We start from the raw sequence: 20,236 nt of genomic DNA on the forward strand, positions 1-20,236 counted from the left end.
CTCTTGTTTTCGCGGTCCAACCCTCTTGAAACCTTGAAAATAAAGTCGCTTCCCAATTTTTCACATCCCTAGCTGGCCAGCTCTCCCAGGATACTAACGGAACAGCAAAACAACGGCTCCTTTGGCGTCTAATTCCACATGACAGGCTGCATGAATGCTGTGCAGTGCAGCTCAGATGCAGAGCACTGGCAGCAAACATCACAGGCCGGGGAACTGCATTCACAGCTGCCTTCAAGGGCAAGTACAAAAAAACCTCTCTAAGCACGTGATGAGCAAAGCAGGAAAGCAGTCTGGTTTCATTTATGGCTGCAATGAAGGAAAAGGCAGCACAGTTTGGAGCACTTTATCTTCACAGGGGGGCGTTTTATAGTCTTTCTTGTCATGCTTCATCCTGAAAAGCACTGTTTGTTCTTTGCCTGTTGCAGGGGGTATTAAACATATGCATATCCTATGCACATGCCAGCTGTTAAAGGACAGAAACAAAGCTGCCAAGGAATTTCCCAGGTTCATGACCTTCTCAGTTCTATGACCCATAAAACTTCCAAATCAGGAATCCACCTGTTTTTGCCTTCTGAGTTTCTTCAGTTCACAACCTAAACCCGATGCCTACCCTTCTTGTTTCCTGCTCAGCCCTCAGCCTTGTTCCATATCTGCACATTTATGTTTCATATAAACTAGCTTATTACCTGTATAGAACTTCATGTTTCATCTTAGAAGAAGCTTTCTACTTTGTATTTGCTAAGCTTCCATCTTTGTCTTTTCTCAATCCTATATAAACATTTCCTTTTAAATATTTTTGGCAGTTGGGGCAAAGGAGGAATTTTTATATTGATTGAAAGCAAACATAAATATAGTGTGACGAAATCTTCAGGGAACACTGAACAGTAGGCCTAGGTACTGGGATGGCTAAAAGACCAGGATGACAGGTATGAGCATGAAATTTCAAGTTACTAAGTACAACAGAGTCCTAAAATTTCTTTAGTCGAATCTCTGACCACTTTACCTCAATGGTTTTCTGTTGATCTATTCCAAGGCCGTGCATCAATCGCAGAACCTGTTCATTAAACTCCCCAATGGATGGCTCATTTTCTTGCCCTTGTGGATAGAGAACAGGTCTCTGTACAGGAACTTCTACGAGCATCCACTTATGCTCCTTGATTTGAGCTATGGTTAGCCGTTTGGACGGGTCTAGGACCAACATCCTTCGAATAAGGTGCTCACAATCTACAGAAAACACAATGTTACAAAAGTCACGTAAATCACCTTGCACTTTGGGGTATTGACTTGACTCATGTGACTTTGTACAATGGTGTTAATCTTTGTACCCTCCACAGTGCCCACTGGAAAGCAGAAGGTCAAATGAATAAACGAATACCTGAAGGCTACTTGTATTTGTCAAGTTCACATGATGAATGCTGGCGCACAAAATTAACCATCACTGTGAATGAATACTTAAGAAAAAACAGGAGGGTGTAGATCTATCCAATTCTGTACTTAATGAACCTTTTCACTGAATTTCTCAACTTACAATATCTAGACACAGACTTAGATTTCCACTAAAGAAAAAAACAAGCCTTCTTCCTAGAAAAAGCAAATAATAAACGGTTCCTTACAGTCACTTCTGAGGCTGATACACTAAGGCTATTAAGTGAGGCTGGAGCTCTCCAAGGGACTGTTGCTATTCTCCGTATCAGTGCAACTGAGAAAAATGTACATGAAACACTAGTCACTACTGATGACACTAAGTAAACTGCACTGCTGCAACCCTGGGCACTAGCTTATTCTCTGAGCTGACATCATATTCTTTACTACCCCCACATAAACTAGCCTTTTATCACTTGTTATGTTCTAGGCACCATGCTAAGAGCTTTACAGAGCTTAATTTAATTAATCCCCACAATACCCCTTTTAGAAACTATTGTTATTTCCATTTATAGACTGAGGAAACTGAAGCACAGAGATATAACTTGCCAAGGCCAGACTGTCAGTAAGTGGTGGACTCAGGATGAAAACTAGGTGGTCTGGCTCCAAAATCTATCCTCTTAACTACTAGAACATTACTTCTGTTACCAGGAACAAGCAAATTAAGGATAAAAACCAAAATTTAAACTGAGTAAATTTAACTGCTGCCCATGCAGCAAAAACCAATACAAGACTGGAAGGGACTATGGCACTTCATCTGAATTCAACAGTTTTGCTAGTTGGTTTTAAATTTAATTAAAAAATTTAATTTTGTAACTTCCCACCAAAAGATGTGGGAAAATCCATTTCATACTTAGAGTGAAATGGTTGTGAATCTGTATCTACAAAATGCTTCTCTAAGTCTAAAATAAACCTGGTTGTTTAGTAGTGTATTGTTTAGCCTCCATGTGTTTTTATTTTTTACAGTTTTTTTCCCTGTAATTGATATCTAGTCTCCTAGCGTTGTGGTTGGAAAAGATGAGGTATCACCTCACACTGGTCAGAATGGCCATCATCAAAAAATCTACAAACAATAAATGCTAGAGAGTGTGTGGAGAAAAGGGAACTCTCCTGCACCGCTGGTGGGAATGTAATTGATACAGCCACTATGCAGAACAGTATGGAGGTTCCTTAAAAAACTAAAAATAGAACTACCATATCACCCAGCAATTCCACTACTAGGCATATACGCTGAGAAAACCGTAATTCAAAAAGATACATATACCACAAATGTTCACTGCAGCACTATTTACATAGCCAGGACATGGAAGCAACCTAAATGTCCGTTGACAGATGAATGGATAAAGAAGATGTGGTACATATATACAATGGAATATTACTCAGCCATAAAAGGGAATGAAATTGAGTCATTTGTAATGAGGTGGATGGACCTAGAGTCTGTCATACAGAGTGAAGTAAGTCAGAAAGAGAAAAACAAATACCGTATGCTAATACACATATATGGAATCTAAAAAAACGGTACTGATGAACCTAGTGGCAGGGCAGGAATGAAGATGCAGACCTACTAGAGAATGGAATTGAGGACACCAGGGGGGAAGGGGAAGCTGGGACGAAGTGAAAGAGTAGCACTGACATATATACACTACCAAATGTAAAACAGCTAGCTAGTGGGAAGCAGCTGCATAGCACAGGGAGATCAGCTGGGTGCTTTGTGATGACCTAGAGGGGTGGGATAGGGAGGGTGGGAGGGAGGGAGACGCAAGAGGAAAGAGATATGGGAACATATGTATATGTATAACTGAGTCACTTTGTCGTACAGAAGAAACTAACACAACATTGTAAAGCATTTATACTCCAATAAATATATATAAAAATATAAATAAACCTGGGACATTTATAGACAAGGGTAAATGGGAAGACTTGCTGTTCTTAATCTGGGAAATTTTCTGTTTCCAGTTATGAGTAGGAAGGTTAGAATTTCTCTCACCTACATGGAAGGGGTTGCTTATTTCTACGGCTTTTAAAGTGACTCGGTCACTTTATTTGGCACCCAAACTTAGAAAAAGAGAAGCCTTTGTTTAGGCACTCATTTTCAGAACAAATTTTGTAAAACATAATTTTAAGATAAACAGGTTGTTACCTTCTGACATGAAATACGGAATCCGGAATCTTCCTTCTAACACTCTCTGCCTCAAAATTGGAAGAGTCGGTCCATCAAAAGGTAGAGCTCCACAGACAAGGACGTAAAGAACAACTCCCATGCTCTAGGGAAGAAAACAATGCAGTCTCTTTTCTACTGAGAACTTCAAACACTCTTTGTTTTCCTAAATATCCTCAGGGCTCTTAAAATCATACGGACTGAAAAATTCCTGTTTGAATTTACTATTTTCTCAGAATTAAAAAAAAAAATCTGAAATGCTGACCAGTGCAATAAAGCATCCTATAATAAATACCAAAAGAATTAAATTAAATCATTTTGATTACTAAACTTTAAATCATTGCTGATATTAGTATGATAACATCTTTCCCTAGAAATTCTTTCCTAGAATCTAATTCAAGATGCTCTAATTTTAGTCCAGTGGACAGGGAAAGTATGAACTATTGACTACGTGTTAGGTACCGAGAGATTCCGAGATGGGCCAGAGTACCAAGTATTATCATTATAGATGCATTTAACACAGCAAAGCAAAGAAATACCCAAATATCCAGCTGTGGTCCTTCATACTGCTGCCCTTCAAAGACTTCTGGGGCTGCATAAGGGGGGCTGCCACACCATGTTGCCAGCAGTTCACCACTTTTAAAGAAATTTCCAAAACCGAAATCTATTGGGATGGAAATAAATGTTACTTTCATCTGTGCTCTAAAACTATACTGAATTTCTCATAATAATTTTATAATATGCTACATTAACAATATCACCACTATTCACTCTGTGAGAATCCGATGGCATGTATCTTATGATGTTTCCTTAGCACTTAGCACAATGAATAGCAAATATTAAGTACTCAGTAAATATTTGTTGAATGAATGTGTTAATGAATTAAGTTTTCTTCTCAAAGAGAATGAGCGAGAGGCTGGAAAAAGACTTTATCTCTTGTATTTTTAAGGCTGAAAGAAAAATCCACTGATATGGACAATCAACTTGAATTTGATAATCTTAGAATTTCAATTACTCCATGATTAAGAGCTCTTGAGCTTGTATGGTTTATAAAAAAAGAAACAAATGAGTAAAACTCTAAGATATTTACCTAAACACAACCAAGGGACCGGCTGCTCTCACAGCCCCAGGCTAGCAAGATAAATATAACATTTTAAGGCAACTGAGGACAGTGTTTCCTAAGTAACAGCTCTCTAAGTGTTGGCCCGCACATCCTGAATTAGGCAGATACTTATCTGAATAGCTCATTAACATGCAATGGCCATGTGACCCCGCCACAGGCCACCTATCACCAATATCACTTGTTTACTCATTTATGGAACGCGGTGGCATTATACTTCAAAATCGTTAATGGCCTTCTCCTTACGATATTAGTCACACTGAATCTGCAGCTTTGATAAACAGCATGCCCTCTGGAAACACTGTACTCAGATGCCTTCAATATGCATGAAAGTTACAGCAGAAGACAAATGCAGTGAGATTTGGTATAAATGCAAGCTTGTGCTCTTTTGCTAAGCCTTCACATAGTCACATGGTCTTAGTGAAGGAACAAATTCCTGTTGTTTTGTAAGTTAGAGCCAAAATGTCTCATGCTGCAACAGACTCCTGGCTGAAGGATACACCTCAGTGATGGGAACTGGCTCTACTCTGGCTGGTATACACAGTGCATGGAGAGTGAGCTTTCGGTGGTGCCCCAAGGGGACTGGAACAAGTCTCCGGCGCCAGACTGACTGGCTGCGTGACATGTGTTCAGTCTTTGTGAGCCTCAGTCTCCCCAGCTGTAACACTGAAACATCGTAGTCAGCAGGTTGTTATGGGGATCCAATGAGTTAACAGAAACTCACACTCCACTCACACCCTGAGACTATGGTGCGCTTCTGTACCTTAGGGGAGGCATTCTCTAAGCTCCCTGACATAAGCAGTAGTAACAGACACAGTCATGATCCCCAACACCACAGCCTCATGGCAGAGTACGACCTATGAAGTTAGGGAGACCTACAGCTGATTTCCAGTTTTGCCACTTTCTAGCCTCAAGGCCCCTACGTAAATTATTTAATTTTCCTGAACCTTATTTTCTGTATCTATAAGTGAGGGGATAATCCACCTACCCAGATAGGATGCTGTGAGGATTAAATGAGACTAAGAATGTAGAATGCCTGGAGCACAGCAGATGTGAAGTGTCAGCTACCAAAGCCATCATTACCAATTACTGCCTTTCAGAGAAAAGGGTCCTGAGAAAATACACAGGAAGGGTAAAGACAGTGTGGAGAAGCTTAAGCGTTCATGAGAGAAAAGATGGTGCATGTGGGGAAAGAGATGGTGCATCTAAACCTGGTGGAACACAGCTGTGGCCTGTCCTTGGCATCCAGGAGTACGAGGCGACGAGAACACCTCCCTCCACAATGTAACTGCAGTTCAGTCCTATGCTCGGCTTTCCAAAATGACTGTCAGAGAGGTCTTATCTTCTCAATTACACCTGTAGGACTAACCACTCACATCACATCACAACCCATGTGTCCATATTGATAGGTGTTTCTAATTTTCTAGAAAAACTATACTCTCAAACGATCCAAGGACTAGATGTTCAAATAACATTTAAAGAGGAAAATGTTACTTTCACTCACAGAAAAGCCCAAGAAACTCTGGGAAGTGTGTTTGGAGATCATGAAATAGGTCCAATAATTGCTGTACTTTAAACCGTAATCACAGGATGAGTTTTAGCACATGTAAGTTGAGAATACTCTCTAAATAGCACTGGAACGTTTTAACGTCTCACAGAGCCATTCCAGAACTCCTTCATTCTGAACCTCCCCCGACTCTTGTAGAACGAACTCAAAGAGTGACTGGGACACAGGTCTGTCAGGAAGGTGGCCTGGACTCTTTACTCCCCTAGGCTCTCTCACTGGACACTTCATAGGCAGGAAGAGAGCAAAAACTAGGAAAGCACCATGGTGCCTGTAGTAGCCTAGTCTCAACCTTGGCTGTACACATCTGGGACAAAGAAAGCGTCCTGTTACCTTAGAAGAAAAAAGGTACTAAACAGATGTTACTTCTATTTCCTGTAGGTAACTGAAGAAAACAGGAACTTGAGTCTGTAGGAACATTAAGAGAAGCACCGAAAGAAAATCAGGTTCATTAAAATTATTATAATAGCATTTATGTAGATGTCTTCTATAACCCTGTCAAAGCACTTAAATATTTTATTTGTAATCATCTGATGTATGGGTTAAGGAAAGCTTTGGAGTCAGGCAAATATTGGGTTTTCCTCTTAGCTGTGTGATCTCGGGCAAATTACTAATTTCTCAGAGCCTTGGTTTCCTCATTTGCAAAATGCGAACAATGTCTACACTTCACAAAGTTATTATGAGTAACATATACTCACAATAAGTGAGTATATGTAGATAAGTACACTTACATCATAAGTAGATAACATAATAATGCTTTAGGCATGCTATTGAAACAAAGCAGGTGCTCAATAAACAGTAGCCACTGAGTAAGCTACTCAACAGAAGAGAAGAATAGCAATTCTTCTTCTTGTTTTACTTATCTGTCTTCTCTATCAGACTAAACTCCTTGAGAGTAGAGAAGGGGGAAATGATATATGTCTGTTCCCCTAGGACTTAGTACGCTGTCAGCACACAGCAGCTGTTCAACAAAGGTTTGCTGAATGAATATGCTGTCATCGTGTCTTTTAAAAGTGTCAGAAGCTGACCTAAGCTCTCCTAAGATAATTTCTTCTTAGTAACCCCATGAGGTATCCTTATTTTAGGAAAGAGTGAGGGTAGAAAGTTAAGTACCTTGCTAGAGGTTACACTAAATTGCAGACTTACCAAGTCTGGCTACAGAGCTCTCACTGTTAACCACCTTTATGTCTTTCTCTGGTACAGTGATATGTAGCTATTTTTGAGCAGGTTAATAATTGTCAGGTTTAAGAAGTGGCAATGGGAAAACACTTAAAAATAAAAGCCTTTTTATTTCTTCACAGGAATCTGGACAATTTGCTTCATTCACAGTCTGCAGCTTTCTGCCTAAAAGCATATAGTGAAATGAGGGGCGAGCAAGAGGGATGAAATACGAGAACGGCAGAGCTATGCAGGATTTTTTTCTTTAATGTTTCTTTAAAAATTTATTTATTATTTATTTGGCTGCTCCAGGTCTTTGTTGCCACGTGTGGGATCTTTAGTTGTGGTATGCGAACTCTTAGTTGCAGCATGTGGGATCTAGTTCCCTGACCAGGGATCAAACCCGGGCTCCCTGCATTGGGAGTGTGGAGTCTTAGCCACTGGACTACCAGGGAAGTCCCAGGATTTCTTTCTTATCGCTATTTATTCACGTGGAATGGTTATTTAATGTTTCATCACACCAACCAAATTCATTGCTTCCTTCATTAAACATTTGAGTGCATACATGTGTCAACCACTGTGCAAACACAGAAGATAGTCTCATAACAACAGAGAATAATCAAAGACCCCACATTATCACCTGACTTTTGAAAAGCATTATGAAAACAGTCACATGGGCATTCCTCTCTATGCTAGACCCAGACCCAGCCTGGCTTTGCTGGAAAGGAAAGTTTAATGTCTAGTTTAATGTCTTCTCAAATGTTCTGATCTACAAGTTAATACCTCAAATGATGGCTGCTATGTCCCTCAGACACTTTTTTGCTTCCTGTTTCTCTGTCATAGAATGTATGCCATGCTATGTTGGATTCACTTTGATAGTTTTAACTTTTAATTTCCAAATAGTTTTACAGAAGAGTTGCAACAATAAAGTGAGAATTCCCTATGCCCTTTATCCAGCTTCCTCCCCTAATGTTAACATTTTACATAACTCTATTAGTAAAATTATCAAAACTAAGAAAGTAACACTGGGCTTCCTTGGTGGCGCAGTGGTTAAGAATCCGCCTGACAGTGCAGGGGACATGGGTTCAAGCCCTGGTCCGGGAAGATCCCACATGCCTCGGAGCAACTAAGCCTGTGCACCACAACTACTGAGCCCGTGCTCTAGAGCCCATAAGCCAAGCTACTGAGCCTGTGCACCACAACTACTGAAGCCCGCACGCACCTACAGCCCTTGCTCTGCAACAAGATAAGCCACCGCAATGAGAAGCCCGTGCACCGCAACGAAGAGTAGCCCCCGCTCGCCGCAACTAGAGAAAGCCTGCGCGCAGCAACGAAGACCCAACACAGTCCAAAAAAAAAAAAAAATTAATTAATTAAAAAAAAAGTAACACTGATTCAGTACTATTAATTAAACCATGGACTTCATTAAGAGTTCTCCAGTGTTCTCTCTAACGTCCTCTCTCACTGCAGGGTTCCACAATGCACTTAGTTGTCATGACTCCTTAGTCTTCTCTAATTTCTAATAGTTCCTCAGTCTCTCCTTGTCTTTCTTGACCATGACCAGTGCTGGTCAGGTATTTTGTAGACTGTCTCTCAGTTTGGGTTTGCTGGATGTTTTCTCATGATTAGATTAAAATGATTGCTTTTTGGGAAGAACATCACAGAGGTGAAGTGCTCTTCTCAGGGCATCATATGATGGGGTGCAGGTATTATGGCTTAATTATTGGTGGAGTTAACCTTGATCTGTGGATTAAGGTGGTGTCTTTTGGGTTACCCCATTATAAAGTTACTATTTTTCCCCTTGAGATTAATAAATAAATATTTTAAAGATATATTGAGTCTATATATACCCTGTTTCTCCCTAAACTTTCACCCATTAATTTAGCATTCGTAGGCAGATCTTGATTGCAGCAACGATTACTGTGATGTTCTAACGGTGAGCTTTCATTTCCCTCATTCCTTCTACAGTTATTAATTACAACTCTTCAAGAGTTGTCCCTTCTTCCTCTCTTATTTATTTACTCATTAAACTATTTGTTTATTTTTTACAATACTGTCATATTATATTCATCATAAGTATTTATTTTATTCTTTGGGTTATAATTCAATACTATTGTTATTTATTTTGATGCTTAAATAGTTCCAGCTTTGGCCACTAGGAGCTAATTCAGGTTGGCTCCTGTATCCTTTCAACATGCCCCCATCCTTATAAAATTTCATTTTAAGTATTTCCTTATCTCTTGGTACCAGATGTTCCAGGCTCATCTTGTACTTTCCTGCCCCATCCCATGAATCAACTGCTTTTCCAAGGAGCCCTGATTCCTTTTTTGTTTGTTTGTTTTTGCGGTACGCGGGCCTCTCACTGTTGTGGCCTCTCCCGTTGCGGAGCACAGGCTCCGGACGCGCAGGCTCAGCGGCCATGGCTCACGGGCCCAGCCGCTCCGCAGCACGTGGGATCCTCCCGGACCGGGGCACGAACCTGCGTCCCCTACATCGGCAGGCGGACTCCCAACTACTGCACCACCAGGGAAGCCCGCCCTGATTCCTTTTACAGAGGAATGGTATTTAGAAACCAAGACTAAGACCTAGATGTACTCACTGCAACTGGGCTGTCACTGAGTCTAGGCCCTGTCATCAAACAGAGGAAATATACATATGAATGCTTATCAGTGTACACACACACACACACACACACACACACACACACTCCTACATTTGTTTTTGTGCCTGTCTATATGTATATGTATTAAGAAAAAACAATAACCCATGAATTCATACTGATACTTCTCACTCCAATTCAGGGTTCAGACTAGCATTATTTTGATACTATTTTTATTCATACATGATTGACTAAACAACTCTGACAAAATTTTGAAGGTATAAAGAAGTTTTTTTCCTCTGCGGTAATTTGTCATTTGTATGGGAGTAATTGGTGGGAGTAATTGCTTGAACTCTCACTCATAACATACCTTGAATTTGTCAGATCAATCAAGATTTTCAACATTTCTTGAGCACAGTAGGGAAAAGACAAATCTTTCTCAAAGAACCTCTTAGCTTCACAATTTTAAGATATGAAATCATAAGAAGTTTTTGAAACAAAATGACAACTAGTCCTTCAACATGGTGTATGAATTATAATCAAATCCAAAAACCATTTATGTCTTGCCAACTTTGGACTAGGCATTACACACTTGGTATTTTTGTATATATTATCTCATTTAATCATGATGACAGCCCTGTGAGGTATGAATGTCCTTACCTTACAAAGGGGGAAACTGAAAGTAGTTAACCGAATTGCCCAAATATCTACAGCTGCAAGTAGCTTAGCCAGTATTCAAATACAGGGCCTTTGAACTCCAAGCCAGGTGTTCTTTTTTTTTTACTATACCACAGATGTTCTAAGAACGTCACTAGTCAGAGAAGTTGTTTTTATTTTTTTTGTTGTAAGGCCTCATAGTCAGAGAAGTTTAATCCAACTTAAAATTGGAGATAAGGCTGTTATAAACCCAGGAAAAATTCTTTACATTATATAGAGATGAGAGATTTTCTAATTTATCCCTCTGCTAGCAGAAGTCGACAAGTGAGGGCTTTCTCATCTCTACAATATTGAATGCTATGTTAAAAGCATCCTTAATAAATGAATGGGAATAATTAAGATGTTTGCAAAGTAAATGTCAAATATACACCTACATTCATTTTAGAAATCTATATTGATTTTAAGAATGTGTTAAAATAGACACATCTTGTCCTTTTCATGTGAAGATGATTTATGTTCCTATCCCTACAACGCTAAGGCATGTACTCCAAGTTTTTACTTTAACGTTAGTTTTGAGATTTCCTGATATATCCATATTTTCTCACCTGGTTTCTGTGTGGCCTAAAATGTTGATAGAAGAGAGTGTTTGGGGTAGAGTCTCTAACCACATTAATTAGTGTTGACTGACTCATGGAAATCAACTTGGCCTTAAAAGCTGAGTCTTCTAATTACCTCTTATCTAACTAGTAACAGACCATGGATATATTTGAAAACAGTATTAGAACTACTATTATTGTTTTCTGCTTTATATTTTGAAAGTGACTGACCTGAATCTTCATGATAACAAAAATCAATTATTATTACTGTCGTCACTAAATCACATAAATTATCAGTGCCCAATCGTCATTAGCAAAGGGCTAACGTTTTAGGAATAACAGGGCCTTCCTTACACAGAGTAAATAAGCTGATTACTGTCTGATGGGAACAAAGCACATTAGTGAATACTGTCGGAGTGAAATAGATCAAACATTAGCATGCATACAAATCATCTGGGGAACCTGCTAAAATGCAGATTCTGATTCAGTAGGCCGAGGGGTGGGCTTGAGAGTCTGCACTTCTAACAGACATCCCAAGTGATGCTCATGCTGGTTCCCAGACCACTCTTCCAGTAGCCGGGAAATAAAGAATGAAACGGAGGTTTTGAAAAAGATACAGGTGTTAAACAGTTTGTCGCTGTTTATTGTTGCAAAATAATTATAATTACTAAATACTTTCAAGATTTAATATTTAAATAACAAAGACTAAATAGAAGTCGTTAGGTAAACAATTTAAATCATTATTTTAAAAAGGAAAAAAGCAACCAAAACATTGAAAACCAGTCTTCAAGCTAAGAGAAAGTAAATGATTTCTAGGAATCAACACAACCAAGGCAATTTTTAATCTCCAGCAGTGTGTTATAATGTCTAATTTATAATTTTAAAAATCCTCCTACAGAGAAGCAGATGGTTTTAGGGTTAAATTTATCCTTGTTTCTAAAATTACCAGTAGAATTCAGATATCCAGTCTTGCTGAAGAGTTACACATCTTTTGTAGTTATTATAATAGGAACGAAGAAGACAATTATGAGGAAATGAAAGCGGACAAATGAAAGGTAGTAGAGTGTGGAGACGGAGCTGACCCACTGCACAAACTGAATACCGATCAGCCAACGCTGACATCACTGCATACCTTGTTGCCCACCAGCAAGAGGCCAGCTGCACAGTTTACTTCCAAACACCAGTCACTCCCTCCCTACCTGACAAGAGGACACAAGAACAATCATCACAGTTGAGATGAAATGTGATTCTGCTGACCACTGTGAGACATCTATTTGTTCAATGAGAGAGTTCAGTGAGCTAAGAAGCAAGTAAACACTCTTCCTCAGCCCAGAATGGAGTGGGGGAGGCGGAGGGAGGTGAAGAGGGGAAACACAAAACAAAAGGAAACAAAACCCTTTGAGCTGTCTTCCATATTCCAGGCTTAATGTGCGGCTAGTGCTAAGTAGGCTTGAAGGATAAAGACAAGGTCTCATTGTGTCTGCTGATGCAAAAGCTCTTTGCACATTTTACATAATACTAGTGGCAGGAGGATAACAAATGGAAGACTTTTAATAAATATTTCACTAACAAAACCTGCTTCAGCCTCTCCCACCCTTTTTCGGTTCCAGGGCACAAAACTAGAATTATATATACAGAAACCCTGTCTCAAGGTCTTCTAATAAGCAGGAAGGTTGTTAGAAGCAGTCATGAGAGATGATGGGCTACTCAGAGATCATAGGTCAATTCAGAAAGGAAGCATTCCTCTTGGGCTAAAGACAAGTGACTTGTGATGCACAGGTCAGATTAATCAGGCTTATATCACATTACTAATTACACTGAAGGTCCCTCCAAGGGAAAAAAAAATTAATTTACATCAAGCAGAGACAATTTAGAATATAAATGATAAACTTTCCTTGTACCTCTGAGATTTGTATTAATAAGGCTTTAAACCTTGGTAATTAAAAAAAAAAGACACGGTGGGGGGGTTATATGGCTATCAAACTTTTCAGAATTTGTTTTCACATGGAATCAATTATACACTGAATACAAATAATAGCTACCTTTTATGAGTGTTTACCTGGTGCCAGGAACCTTAATTAACAATTTATTTGGGACTTCCCTGGTGGTCCAGTGGGTAAGACTCCATGTTCCCAATGCAGGGGGCCTGGGTTCAATCCCTGGTCGGGGAACTAGATCCCACATGTATGCCACAACTAAGAGTTCACATGCCACAACTAAGGAGCCCTCATGTCGCAACTAAGAGTCTGCATCCCGCAACTGAGAAGTCCACATGCTGCAACTGAGAAGTCTGCATGCCGAAACTAAGACCCAGCACAGCCAAAATAGATAAGTAAATAAATAAATATATTAAAAAGCAAAACAAAAGCCCCCAATTTATTTAACAAAATCTTAGCTAGCACTAACTATGTACCAGGCACTGTTCTAAGAACTTTGCAAATATTAACTAATAACCACTATGAGATATGAACTTCTGTCATTCCCTCTTAACTGATAAGGAAACTGAGGACAGAGAGGTTAGGTAATGTGTCCAAGGTCATGCAGCTAGTAAGTGCAGTGCCAGGGTTCAAATCCAGGTAGCCTGGCTCTAGAGCCCATAATCTTACCTATGACCTCTCTGTGTCTAACATTATCACTAATCCCTACAATGTTCCTGAGAAATGGATTAATCTCTGTTTAACAGATTTGGAAACCTAGGCTCAGTGAGGTTAATTAATCAGCCCAAGGTCACACAGCTACTAATGGCACAGCCAGAATTTGTACCAGTACTGTCTGATATCAAACTCCACATTCTTTATGAGAAGCCTTGTTTGAATTGTGATATTTTCTGAAAACCTCCTCCGAGTAATTCATACATATTAATTCTTATCTAAGTATTCATTATAAACATTTCAGATTAGGAAAGTTGAAGAATAAAACTAAATGTCCTTCATCTATTTACTCTCAAGTTAATGCCTAAATAGTCATAGCCAAAATAGTGTGGAGGAAACAGTACTGCAATTATCAAAACCAATGAAAGGGACTTCCCTGGTGGTGCAGTGGTTAAGAATCTGCCTGCCAATGCAGGGGACATGGGTTCGAGCCTTGGTCCGGGAAGATCCCACATGCCACAGAGTAACTAAGCCTGTGTGCCACAACTACTGAAGCCCGCGCGCCTAGAGCCCGTGCTCCGCAACAAGAGAAGCTACCACAGTGAGAAGCCCGCGCACCGCAATGAACAGCAGCTCCCGCTTCACTGCAACTACAGAAAGCCTGCACACAGCAACGAAGACCCAATGCAGCCAAAAATAAATAAATACATTTATATATTAAAAAAAAACTAATGAAAGCCAAAATTTCTTTGCATTCTGCCTCTTACTCTGAATATCCTAACACTCGTATTTTGCGATGGCTGTAGGTCTCATAATTGAGGTGATGAGCACACACAGGATGAATTCATGGCCCATCAGTGTCTGACGTTTTTACCCGCTGGAGGAGCATAAACGAGAAGCTGATTTCAAAACCAAGTTTCTGTATTTATTAAAATGAACCACGTCTGATACTTCTATTCCATTTTCTGTCTTATAAAGAGACAAATGTTTTAATTTAAATCTAGTTTTGGTTTGCACTTCTCTTCAACTTCAACATACAAGATGGTTAAAACAGTTCATTTATTCAGCCCATTTAGCAATTAAAGAGATCTTCATAAGCAGAATAAACAGAGATAGTATAATTTGAGAGAATAATTCTGTATTTTATTCTGAGGTTTTGTAATTTTTCCATGGAGCCCCATCTTTCCTACATGTATTAGATTTCTTTAAAATTCAAGAAGAATCCTCAGAGATCAGATGATGATATTTTTAAAGGGAAGCAGGGCCATAAAAAAGTTATAAAAATCTATGGATTAAAACAAATACCCTGGAGAAGTTCTTTTACAGCATTGGAACACATCTAAACTTCTGATGACATGTGGAATCCTCCATGATCTGGCTCTGCCTACCTGTCCAGGCTCTTTTCCTATCATTCCTCACTGGCACTTATGCTCCACTAGCCCTGGTCTGTAGTTTCCCTACACACTTTGAGTTCTCTGGGCTGCCTGCCTTTGCATGTGCTGATCCATTTGCCTAGAGCTGCCATCCCTACCTCACCCCCTCAACAAACTCTCCTCCTTTCTCCTTCTCTCCCCCAATCCCACCACAAATGCCTCCTTCTTAATCAAGTCTTAGCTAATAATTTCCCTGATTCTTCCAGGCAAGTTAGTCATCCTCCCAGCCTCATAGCCTGTATGACAGTTATCTTTTTATGTTATATTTACTTAAAGGTCTGGTTCTGGATTAACTCCTTAAGGTAAGAGCAGAGTTGAGTGTTTTTGTATTGCTGTTGTTTTTGTCTTGAAATATTTGAATCTCCAGGATTTAGCCCAGGAGCATAGTAGATACTTAATAAACATTTGCTAAAATTTGGGGTAAATGGTGGTGAGGATGACAGTGAAAAAAATGTGGGCAATAAGAAATTTGAACACTTAGCTATACTGCGTGTACATGTATGTGTGTGTGTGTATCTACTTGTGAGATATGGAATTAAGGACACTAAATGTATAAATATAGAATGATGGAACCCAAAATTCAGTTAGTGAGTACTCCTTGAGGAATAACTGAAAAACAATGTTTAGAAAATACAACATGGTGCAGTGGAAGAAGCCAGATACTGTGGTCAGAGAGATCTAGGCTTGAATTCCAGGTCTGCTACTTATTATCTGAATTGCCTTAGGAAGTTATTTAATCTCTTTGTGTTTCAGTTTTTTCATCTGAAAACAGAGTACCTGCAAATAATGAAGGCTCAATAAATGTTAGCTGTGATACTAGCTTAACCAGAGAGAACAACTTTAGGTCTCTGAGATTTTACCTGTCTTCTAGATAAAAATTAGAAGGCCTTGAATTTCAGATATTCAAAAATAAAAATAGCAAAAACAAACAAATAATTAGATTTCACATAATGACAGAAATACTGGGTTTATCTACCTATACTATAGGCTAGAATTATAGAAGACATTATTACAGCCAGGCAAAACTTGGTTATAACCTTAATGGAATGTTCTGCATATTTTGTTTGCAAGGTTTTTTGATGTTCTATTTTGACACTGTAATTCCTATAGCATATGACTCCCACCTCTAACCTTTCTTTCTCTGCCTGAAATGACTCCCAGAACTCCTTTAAGGTATTGTTTTTGGTGCAAGTTTTGTTTTGGCAATAAAGGAATGTAAAGGTGAAGCAGGGGTTTCCCCTTCTTTCTACAGAGTAAAGAACTTCAAAAAAAACAAGAGTCCTCTCTGAGAAGGACAATTTTAGGGCAGCTGATGCTTTCAAGGAGAAGTAAACAAAAAATTACAGTGAAGTGCACTACAGAAAGTTTGCAAAAAGGAGTGAAATGAATGAGACCAATGGAAGGGCCAAAAGAAGAAGGAAAACTGGGAGAAATGAACACACATTATAAATTACAGAAACACTAATACTGTATTTTTAAAACAAAAAAGATAAATCAGTATAAATCTTCATATATAATGGGAATGTAGCAAATTAACTTAAAAAACAGTCTTATTCAGGCAATTCCATTAGGAAAAAAAAAAAATCACAGACTACAGAATGAAAAATCCATTACTTCCCTGAAACAAATGTGACATTGGCGTTTAAAATTAATTATTAAAATTAAAGTAAGTAAAAGTTAAAGTAAGTAAAAATTATTTGCCTTCTCTAAAATGCCCAAGTTGAAAATGAATGATAAATGGCATAGAAATAAACCAGTTAAATGTACAAATCAGAGGCTTTTCACTTATATTTTATACCACAGTGCAGCAAACTAAGGCAGTTGTTTTCTCCCTAAACTTAGTGAGTCCAGTGAGTATCCAACCTAGCTAGTCAACCACTTCTTGGTCAGCTTCTCTCATGTGGATGCCTCTGTCCCTCTTTAATACCCTAAGACAAAACACCACCGCTTACAACTTTGCTAAGCTTTTGCTCTGTGCCCCTTATTTTCTTCCAAACCCTAACCAGAATAAATCTCTCTCTCTCCTTCCCACACCTACAACCTCTACTGCTGTACTCTAGCACACACCCACATTTTCTTAATTGGAATACTGCATTAGGTTCCTGATTAGTCTTCCTGTCTTCAGTCTCACCCCCATCTCCCACCTATCTTCACTCTGTGGCCAGAGAGACATCTTTCTAACATGCAAATCTAATCATCTTGTCCCAGTCCCACTTCATCTCCATCCCCGCCTTAAAATTTCCAATAGGCTATGCTCCCTATTACCTACAGAATAAACTCTAAAATCTTTTTCATGGCCTTCAAGACCTTCATATTCTGATCTTCGCCTACCTGCTCTTCCTGTATCAATCCCCCATAACTACAGATCTTACATTTAACTAATATTGAGCAATGGTTCCCCACCATTACAATTTCAATCTCTTTCTCTCTCTTGTACCTGTGGTTATTTACATAGTTCACCTGTCCTACTTCTGTTTACCTCCCTGGCAAGCTTCTAACTCATCTCTCAAGCCTAGTTCAAAGAGTTCCTTCTTTGTGCAGCTTCCTGACTTCTCAGATAGACTGATGTTCCTACATCTATATTCCTATTGCACTCTGTACATATATTTTTTGGCAACTATTATATTGTATTTTCATTATTCTTATTTCCGCACCAGACTTTTAAGATCACAGGAAATGACTTTTTGATTTGTATCCTTAGTACCTAGCATAGCACAGTACCTGACACATAAATATTTATTGACTGAATGAGAGTTTTGACCATGTGAAAAAGGAAACTTGGAATATAAAATATTTATAAAAGATTTTGCGAATTGTGAAAAGGGTAGGAGGAAAACTAGCAAAATAATCCTTAGTCTCCATGTTATAAATCAAAACCCTATTGTATCAGAGGAAGGCAAGGTGTTCTTGCCTTGTTCTAAGGGCATTCTACTGCCGTTACCTCCTTTGTCATTCTTCTGTCTACAATCTCTTTGCAGCCACCAGTCATAATTAAGAGAGCAGGGTAGAGCACCAGCAACCTATGCTACTCCTCCAGCCCTATCAGCCCCTCCAATCATCACACACTCAGTGGAGTGCCACAAAGGAGCCTGAACACAAATCAGACTGAGGATACAAATCAGATCCCAGTCGTAGTCCTGCCACAGTGTGCGTTGATAAGGAACTTATTTCCCTTACTTTTCATTATTACACATAGGACTAAGGAAATGAATAAAATACATTCTGAGAGAGCTTGATGTCATGGGTGGAGGCTCCTGAATCTCTGCCTGAAGGTCTGTTTCTGCACCCTGAGTGCCACGGCTCATATCTGATCACGTTAGAGCCAGCTGTGTCCCAGTTACCTGCTATTTTGATATTCATGTTGTTATCCAGCAGAAGATTTTCAGCCTTGAGGTCACGGTGCACAATCTTCCGACCATGACAGTAATCAACAGCAGACAGGATTTGCCAGAATTTGCGCCTCGCCTCAGACTCATTTAACCGGCCGTGGTTAGCAAGGTAGTCTGTAAAAGAAGAAAGAATTGAGAATTATTCACACACACCAAAAAACCCCACTATTAGTATTCAGGATTCTTTTTTTCCTCTCAAAAAGTGCTTTTTAGAATCTCAAAATTAGTTAATAACAATAACAATAAAAGAATGAATGAAGGGAAATACAGCACACAGAGACTCAAGTTCAAGGTCTTGGCTAAGTGCCTTTTCCTCTCTGTGCCTCAACTTCCTCAATCATAAAATGAGAGGGTTGGTCCTTTTTTTTTTAATTGATGTATAGTAGATGTACAATATCATGTAAGTTACAGGTGTACAATATAGTAATCCACAATTTCTAAAGGTTATACTCCATTTATAGTTAGCCTATAAAATATAGGTTATATTCCCCGTGTTGTACAATATATCCTGGTAGATTGTTTTATACCTAATAGTCTGTATCTCTTAATCCTGTTACCCCTATATTGCCCCTCCCTCCTTCCCTCTCCCCACTGGTAATCACTACTTTGTTCCCTATATCTGAGTCTGCTTCTTTTTTGTTATATTCACTAGTTTCTTGTATTTTTTAGATTCCACATATAAGTGATATCATACAGTAAACAAACAACGAAAAGAGTTCTTTTAATAATGAGAGTTAGTGTTCAAGTAAAACGCTGTTTTCCAAGTTCCTTGCCCTGAGAAAAGTAATTCTAATCATATTTTCACTGGAGCCCAGATACGTGGAGAGAGCCCAAGACCAGACAATAGCAACTGGCATAATATCCACAGTACAATTCAAAATGCTTTTTTAGGTTAAGAGATACAAACTATCATGTATAAAATAAACAAGCAACCAGGATATATTGTACAGCACAGGGAAATATAGTCAATATTTTGTAATAACTTTAAATGGGGTAAATCTGTAAAAATACTGAATCAATATGTTGTAAACCTGCAATAATCATATTATAAATCAACTATACTTCAATTTAAAAAATGTCTTTTAAAGCCCACTCTCTCTGTTCTTTGTTGAAAAATTTATTGAATATTTTTCCTAACCACATTTTAAAAATAAAATTTATTTAAAACAAAGAACATGAATAAATTCTGAATCTCATCAGAAGAGGGATATCTTTCCTTTAAACAACCATTCATGAAGTTATTGTACAAACCACCTGTAAAAGGAGATACGATGGTCCCTGAAAGTAACTTAAATAATTCTCACCCTGTTCTCCTAATCAGTGGAGCAATTCTGATATACCCCAAAACATGCAGACTTGTTCTCAAAACCATGTTCTTTAAAGAAATATACTGTGCAAGATACATTAGCTATTTTTGTGCTATGTTATAATATCTATTAAAGCAGTTTATTTGAAAATTAATTCTGTATGAATTAATTCTGTATGAATTCAATAAAACTAAAAACAATTTATTCAAGTTTTACCTGAAGATCTAAAAGCCCTCTGAAAT

General features: G+C 38.7%; 1 protein-coding gene across 7 annotated transcripts in view; it reads right to left on the reverse strand.

Moving 5' to 3' along the window:
- SIK2 (salt inducible kinase 2) overlaps positions 1–20,236 on the reverse strand; it is a 132,082-nt gene that overhangs the window by 29,557 nt on the left and 82,289 nt on the right. For 6 of the 7 annotated variants that reach the window (XM_019941910.3, XM_019941915.2, XM_019941909.3 and 3 more), the window contains 4 exons: positions 18,640–18,801; positions 4,120–4,244; positions 3,563–3,686; positions 1,004–1,224 (listed from right to left, as the gene is read on the reverse strand). In XM_019941910.3, the coding sequence (XP_019797469.1) occupies positions 1,004–1,224; positions 3,563–3,686; positions 4,120–4,244; positions 18,640–18,801 (632 nt within the window). The remainder of the gene's footprint in view (positions 1–1,003; positions 1,225–3,562; positions 3,687–4,119; positions 4,245–18,639; positions 18,802–20,236) is intronic. The other variant, XM_019941911.3, reaches the window with a different exon arrangement.

The sequence above is a fragment of the Tursiops truncatus genome, chromosome 8 (assembly GCF_011762595.2).
Source record: "Tursiops truncatus isolate mTurTru1 chromosome 8, mTurTru1.mat.Y, whole genome shotgun sequence".
Classification (NCBI taxonomy): Eukaryota; Metazoa; Chordata; class Mammalia; order Artiodactyla; family Delphinidae; genus Tursiops; species Tursiops truncatus.